The 8310-nt window shown below is 33.0% G+C and overlaps 1 protein-coding gene across 1 annotated transcript; it reads left to right on the top strand.

Moving 5' to 3' along the window:
• The first annotated feature begins 5924 nt into the window (after window positions 1-5924).
• Window positions 5925-7748, top strand: LOC143613429 (lysM domain receptor-like kinase 3). Its single transcript, XM_077087138.1, has one exon. The coding sequence runs from the start codon at window positions 6096-6098 to the stop codon at window positions 7359-7361; it is 1266 nt and encodes a 421-aa protein (XP_076943253.1). The 5' UTR covers window positions 5925-6095; the 3' UTR covers window positions 7362-7748.
• Window positions 7749-8310: the final 562 nt, after the last annotated feature.

The raw sequence follows: 8310 nt of genomic DNA, 5'->3' as shown, positions 1-8310 counted from the left end.
ATTTAGTACTCCGTAAGATATAAGAAGGCACACCATCTAATTACTTGCGCTTTTTATCTCCCTAAAATATTATTGTCTCGATCAAAACAACTACATTTGACCTACTATTGTTAAAGCTTGTCTATGAGACCAGTAACTTTTGGTTTGTATGAGATAACAAATGACAATTTTTTTAATAGCCAAATTATTATTTATAACCATCTTAAGTGAGGATTAAACTCCCAACCTATGTTTTAAAATTTTACCATTTTTGTCATCACATGAAATGATGTGGGCTTAAGGCTATGTATAGTGGAGGGGCTATAAAATAGGACGTTTTGTGTCATGTGACGTCCAGTCAGCAAATAGTGAGTTTTTGTTTTTTTTTGTGTAATGGTGTTGTAGCCCAATATATATAGGTATTGGATCATTACAGAAATTTTTTTACAGCGAGAAGTGAATGTGTAACTCCATTAATCCTTAATTTCACTCCCCTTTCTTATTGTGTAGGTGCGTATGTACGTGTGTAGGTACGCATTTTTGTATATGTGTACGTAGGTTTGAATGTGACTCGGTACGTTTGTATGTGTGTAGGTAGGTTTGAATGTGTGTAGGTACGCATGCATATGTGTGTAGGTAGGTTTGTATGTATGTAGCTAAGATATAAATACAACCAACCTACATACATGTAGGTAACATCATAAGAAAGGGAATGAAATTAGGGATTAATAGAGTTACGCCTTCACTTCTCGTTGTAATATCACTTCTCGCAAGATCCATCCCATATATATATATATATATATATGTATAAATTCAGAAGAGTTGCGTATATAATTTGTGATGTGTCGGTAGGCCCAACTAATCCTGAAAAGTTTCCCTTTAGTATTTTTAATTACACCTTAAAAAATTCATAAACTTTATGGGTTCTCATCTTGGGGGTGGGGGGGAGCGACGAAGCTATAATTCAATATGATATAGGGAGGATTATCGTAATCTTTTTACTTTGATGTGTTGAGAATTGGGTGCACTTAAAATCTAGCACATCACTCGTTTTATGAAAATAAATTGAGTGGTGGCGCCACGCCAAAAGTCCAATCTCTTCACGAGCTTAGAGTTAGTTATATATTAGGTTATTATTCAAAAAAAAGAAAAAGATAAAGTACAAATAAAAATGCAAAAAAGCGTCCGAAAATAGCAAAAAGGGGCCAAACTTGTCCACAGTAGACAGGGCTGAGAGTTTGCGCGTTGCCAAGGGGATAGTGAGATAGTGACTCTGAAGTTATCGCTATTGGGGCTTCAAGTTCTTAGTAAATAAATAAAATTTTAGGTTTATATACAGCAAAGTCCAATAATATATAGGATCAGCTCATATGACCATCACATGATCAATCATTCATAATTTCATTTAGTGCACTTTCTTCTAACCATTAAAGAGTCAATTGATTACGGTGATTTGTCGGACCATTTTGCATCGACTCTAGCCTAGCTAGCTCTCTATGTTTGAGATACGGTTAAGATTAGTTTCCACTCTTGAGTGAGGGTTCCATATGTTCATTGATGATCATTTGAACTTAATGCTAAATACGACTTGGGCTCGATGGGTTGGTGGTTGGGTTTAAAGTGGATCAATATATCGGCAATCGCGGTTAATACGTCAATTTTTACTGGTGCTTTAATAAAAAATAAATAAAACCCCGAGTTGTTATTTTCTTCTTTTGTATGATCCTGCGAAGATTACTTTTTCTGAGACGAAAAAGATTTAAGCATGTGGATGTTTAATGTGCTATGAAATACACACATATTCGTACTTGTTTTATAAAGCTTTTCGTTGTGTTTTAGAATAACTGGTGTTTAATGATGTTTCCTTTACACGTCTTTCTGTTGAGACTTCTACTCACTTTATATCTGATACGACTTCCATCCCCGTAAATAACAAACTACTATAGAATTAAATCTAAACCACTATAAAAGAAAAAAAAGAGTATAATAATTTATGCTTTGATTCAAACTCAGGCTATAATGATGATGAAGTAACAATTTATGAACTCGATTTTGTCTTATCTACAACCTCAGTAGGTAATGAGACCTAGAAATGAGTGTTTATTATATATTTTTTAATGAGTATTATATGAAAATTTTGTTTTCATTCTTACATTAGTTTGAAATTCTTTTAATAAATTTTAAAATATTTTTTAAGGTTATGGAGTATGTGTGCTACATTTGTATTATTAGTTTTATTAGTGTATTCAATTTGGATTTTGGGTTTCATTTATATTTTGTTTTATACAAGAATGATAGATTTTTAGGTTTAGAATTTATGAAATAAAAGATTAATCAAATTTTATGTACTTTGTGTACTATATGTAATATATGTAATTTGTATAGTATATGTAATTTGTATAATTTATATAATTTGGATAATATTGTGTAATCTGTGTATCTTATGTAATATTTATGTTTTGTGTAATATATGTAATTGAAAATTTATGTAATTTTGTGTTTTTCATTGTTGGGTAATACACAATTGATGTAAATGTAATTTGGGTAATGACAAAAAGTATATGATTTACATTAAAATATTACTCCCTCCGTCCCATTTTAAGTGTCTTAGTTTGAATTTCCAAGTCTTTCTTTTGCAACTTTAACCGTAAATATTTTTGTTCGTGTCATATAATACTTAATGAAAATCATATCAATGTAAAATATATTTAAAACCCAATCCATTCATATAATTTTCATCAAGTATTATATGACACGAATAAAAATATTTACGGTCAAAGTTGTAAAAGAAAGACTTGAAATTCAAACTAAGATACTTAAAATAGGACGGAGGGAGTATTTTTTTAATAAAAAAAGTGAAAAGGTTAAAAATAATTATGATAAATATAAAAGTACTATATTAATTGTAAGCATTTTACTTAAATACCATTTTCACTATTTAATAATATTCTTTCTCTCTTCTCTATTAATACTATATTAAGTTTAATTCATACTCTATAGTAATAATTAAATGTGTGGTCAAAAATTAAGTTTTTAAAACTCAATAAAAGCATTCTCATTCTATCCTTTAAAATTATTTGAGGAGAGTTTGTAAATTTTAGGGTGAGATTTTAAGTGATTGTGAGTGTAAATTACAGTGTGGAGAGGGAAAAAGTAGTAATTTTGTAAATTTGGGGAAATTTTGTTTACCCATACTTCTTTTTGAGAAAATTACTATTTGTGTCCCTGTGGTTTCAGGGTGGAGACACAATGAGTCCCCAAAAGAAAATTTGAACTGGTTGAGTGCCTGTGGTTTTAAAAATAAACTATTTAAGTCCCTGTTGTTATTTAACTATGTTATCTTCAAGGGTAGATTCGACATTTCACTTCTATATATATATACATTGTCACTTTGAGTCCTTAAACTTTCATATTTGGTCACCTTGAGTCCCTTTCACCTTTTAACAAAAATATATAAACTTTACCAATTTTTTTAACAAAAATAAACAAACCGAACCACATTTTCAACAAAAATTAACGAACCGAACTACTTTTTAATTAAAATAAACGAACCAAACTAATTTTTTAAGTAAACTAAATGAGTCGAACCACTTTTTTTAACAAATAGTCCATTTCGTTAACAAAAATAAAAGAATTAATCAAACTCATTTTTAACAAAAATAACTAAATAAGCGACCCGAACTTATTTTTTTAACAAAAATAAACGAATTAAACTATCTTTCTAACAAAAATAAACGAACCAAAATTGTTAAAAAAAAGTAGTTTGGTTGGTTCGGTTAGTTTATTTTTGTTAAAAAATCATTCGATTTTTCTGTTAAAAAAAGTCTTGTTCGTCTATTTTTGTCTAAAAAATTAGTTCAGTTCATTTATTTTTGTTAAAAAAAAGTTTGGTTTTTTTGTGTTTGTTAAAAAAATGTTCGGTTCATTTATTTTTAATTGATTATGGTTTGGTTAGTTGATTATGGCTTGATTGGTTATAGTTTGAAGGTTAAATATGTAATTTGGAGGTAATTTTTAAAGAGGGACTAAAACTGAGCAATCACTTAACCACAAGGACTCATATGGATCATAAAGAAGGTAAACTAGTAATTCTACATTTGGTAGGGACTCAAATGGTTCATTTTTTAAACCACAGGGACTCAACCAATTCAAATTTTCTTTTGGGGACTCATTGTGCCTCCACCTTAAAACCACATGGACACAACCAGTTATTTTATCTTTATTTTTTAATATTTGTTGAATTAGTTGTGAGCAAAGTAGAGAGAAAACTGTAATGATAAAAGTATAAAAAAATATTATTTAATTAAACTGGAGAAATAAATGTAATGTTTTTTAGTGTAATTATAAAAATAAGAATGATGGATATAGGTTGATAATGCTCTAAGAAATGCTGAAATTATAAGAGAAATGTATTATCCTCCCCTACATTATAAGAAATGCTAAAATTTAAAATATGCATGTTTTGCAAGATGTGTGGGCTATTTTAGTTAGTCATGGAAGATCTAAACATTTAGAGAAAAAAGTTTGAACAAAACATCTCCCAGTTCTCATTCCCAATCGACCATATAACAGTAATTTGACCATTAAATGATGTGAATAATTTCAGCAAACATATAAAAGTATTAATAAGGGGGTCAGATTCATCGTTTTAAATAATAGATGAGAATCCGATTTAAAAATTTTAAACGGCTCGGGTGTTTCAAAATTGGATTTTGACGAATCTCATATTAGAGACCTTAATTAACTTGTGTAACTTCCTAAGATTGTTTCAATTGGAAATATAAATAATGATGCCATGTTTTAAAAGCTAGACGTATAACTTTTGTAAAATTATACTTCACACAACGAATACGATTAAAAAAGTAAAATAATCCAAGTTTACACTTACAAACTCTACAATATACTAAGATCAATCATCAAATATTAAATTTACAAAAATCATGTTTTACAAGTAAGACCGGCCAGTTTGGCCCGCCATGCGTGGTATAACAATTTATATGTTCCCATTTCGTTTGTTTTACAACAAATGCTTAAATTTACAAGATGTATCTTTTTCAAGAAATGTCAATTCTTTTAGCCGGCCATATATAATCCAGCCATTTAAACATTTTCGAAATAGAGGTGTTGCTACAACAAAAGAAGAAGCAAAAGGGAGGTCCAATGCTCCAGGGGTTTCCAACTTCGTCATCTACTTCGCTTGAACATACGACACATGAAAGAACTCGTTAAAAGGGGATAAGAAACTAGGTCTCTTGACCACCCTCCGACGTTCAACATTAGTCATTTATACGATATGAGAATAAAAGTAAATGGGCAACAAATGTATATAAATGTAAGGAGCGAGGAGTGAGGTGGTTGCTACGACCCTCGGGTTGGCTGAACGCTTTAACAACTTGAGAGCTGCTTCAGCAAGTATAGAGAAAGATAGTATTTCTTGAGGGATACATATATTTAGTAATCATACCTTAGATGCAACGACATCTATTTATAATGGAAGAGTTTCCGTTCAAGCTGAGTTGTGAAGTCAGCTCACTCGCTTAAACGGGTAAGACTTGTCTACTCTTTCTAGTTGCAGGTTTGACCCTTACCTTTTTTAATGAAAATGATTTTCACTACTTTACATGACATAATTATCTAATATATATGATCTGATCACTCTTTTTTCAGATAAAGATAGTTGACGTTTCTGATCACATCACCAAGGTTCCCATTTCCCAACCAAAATATAAAAAAGAATTTTGACCATTTAAACACCCATTAGACATTTCCTTACAATACAATAATCAACGTTTTCAAATAATAACAGCTGAAACAATTAGATATCGATTTTTTAAAAGAGACATACATACGAACAAAATTAAATAACATTTATTTTTGTAAATTCATTAAAAAGACGCAATTTATTTAAATAAACAGTGAGAACAAATTGTCCAAAGTACAGGTGGGTGGACAATGACTACACTGCGAAGGTACAAAATTACATTCAAAACTCCATTCTCACCTCACAATCCCAACTGTCTAACAACTTCTCTACTATGTGTCACCGGCGTCCCTTTCCGATACCGATACCGACCCAATTCACGTCGCAACGTTTTCGATAAATAATCCATCAAAATATGCGCGATTTTTGCAACTGTATGTCAAAGAAAACGAACAAAGACGTAATTCAACCGGTGACTATTAAATCTCCAGGCGCCACGTCATCATCCAGACCCACCACTCCTAGATCCGATCAATTCTCCACCGTGTCTTCATCCGTACCGGCGTACGGATCAAGCAACGGCAACAGCAACAGTTATAATAATAATAAGGAGTCATGGATATCATCATCTGCTTCCAGCCGGAGCTCACTCTCCAGCCTCCGTGACTTCCTGCCGGAAAACCCTCACGTTTACCATTTCAAAGAGATATTCACCGCCACCAACGCCTTTACGTCAGCAAAACACTCGTCATCGTCATCCTCCGCCGCGTGGCGGTGCGTCATCCGCGGCGATGACGTCATCGTCTTCCAACGGAAGTTTAGGCGTCCGATTGTTGAAACAGAGCTTCGAGAACGGCTGCTGGTGATATGTAAAAGCCATCATTCGAGTTTGATTAGGCTTAAAGGTGCTTCGATGTCTGGAAGCTATATATATCTGGTTTATGATTATGTTAACGGTGATAGTCTTTCCAATTGTTTAAAAAACCCTAGAAACCCTAATTTTACTGTGTTGTCTGATTGGATGGCGCGGATACAGATTGCGGCTGATCTCGCTCACGGGCTGGATTACATTCATAATTCGACTGGTTTACGGAAGAAGTTTATACACAATCATATTAAAAGCAGTAGCGTGATTGTCACGCAGACGTCGTCGTCAATGAACGCGAGAATATGTCATTTTGGTACTGCAGAGCTTTGTGGTGAAACGGATTATGATTCGGATAATTCGGTTAAATCTGATAACAAATATATGAAATTCGAAGGTACACGAGGCTACATGTCTCCGGAATTTCAATCCACTGGCATTGCCACGCAGAAGTCTGACGTGTACGCTTTTGGGGTCGTTATTTTAGAACTATTATCTGGTGAGGAGCCGTTGAAGTACACGAAGGAGAATGGGGATTACGTGAGGGTTTCAGTTATTGAGACGGCTAGAGAGGCCGTGGAGAGTGGTGGCGTGAGGCGGTGGGTTGATCGAAGATTGAAGGACTCGTTCCCAGAGGAGGTGGCGTTGAAGTTGGCGCAATTAGGGTTAGTGTGTTTGGAAGAGGATCCGGATAAGAGACCCGATATTAGTTGGGTTGTGGGTCGGATCTCGAAGCTTTATTTGGAGTCACAAACTTGGACGGAGAAGATGGGATTACTTCCGGTGGATTTCTCGGTTTCGATGGCGCCTCGATAGAATCGTAGAAGCCCCTTGGTTTTGGGTGAATGTTATAATCGACCCTGTAGTTATTATTTTATCTATTTTTCCCCTCATATTGTTTTTTTCTAACGATATGAAAATTATGACATTATACAAGAGAATGATACAAAGTTGTACAATTTACATGGTAAAGTTTGTGAAATTAAAGTTATACCATAATGACCATACAAGAATATGACTTTTCGGTCTATTGTTGACTCGTATGTATGCGTTTATCTTGATCTCTAGAAGTCTTGTAGCATTTTTGAAGTTGACACATGTTGATGTTGATTGATTAATATCATACTATTTTGTGCGCTATGTACGGAGTATATCGTGGCTAAGAATATGCTTTGTATTGCCATCTTGTTCGAGGATGTTTTGTTATAACTCTTTTGTAACTTAATGACTTCAATATTAGAAGGCTTGACACCAATTTTGAAAGCGAATTTATAAAAATTTGGTTGGATCATTGACACATAAAATAAGTGTGTTAACTTCGGTTCGTAAATTGGAGTAGGAATACTGCGAAAGGCCCTAAACCGTACACTATTTTAAACGTCACACGAAGAGCTACCATTGTGATTATGAATAAGAAAGGTGAGCGAGATCATCTCGTCACACCCCTCTAAAGACTATAAACTCGTTTGCAGCCGATAATAAGCAATTCCCTGCCTATTTTCTTCACATACTAGTAAAACCCATTGCCAGAATTGAATAATAGAATTTTCAATTGATCGTATCAAACCCAGTTTCAAAATCGACCTTAAACAATATCTTTTTTTTTTTTACATTTAAGCCAAGAAAGTAGCTCATTAAGATACTATGTATTTGTGGTAGGATTGAAATTGATTTTTTTGAAATTAAATTATCATTGGTCAAACAAATTAAATAATTTAGTTATTGTGTAACATATGATTGGTTGCACGCGAGTTATACATCTCTT

This window comes from Bidens hawaiensis, unplaced genomic scaffold, assembly GCF_021521415.1.
Source record: "Bidens hawaiensis isolate Kalapana, Puna unplaced genomic scaffold, B.hawaiensis_p1.1 tig00037473_1, whole genome shotgun sequence".
Taxonomy (NCBI): domain Eukaryota; kingdom Viridiplantae; phylum Streptophyta; class Magnoliopsida; order Asterales; family Asteraceae; genus Bidens; species Bidens hawaiensis.
Note: the sequence above shows the minus strand (reverse complement) of the source record. Positions and strands in the feature narration are given on the sequence as shown.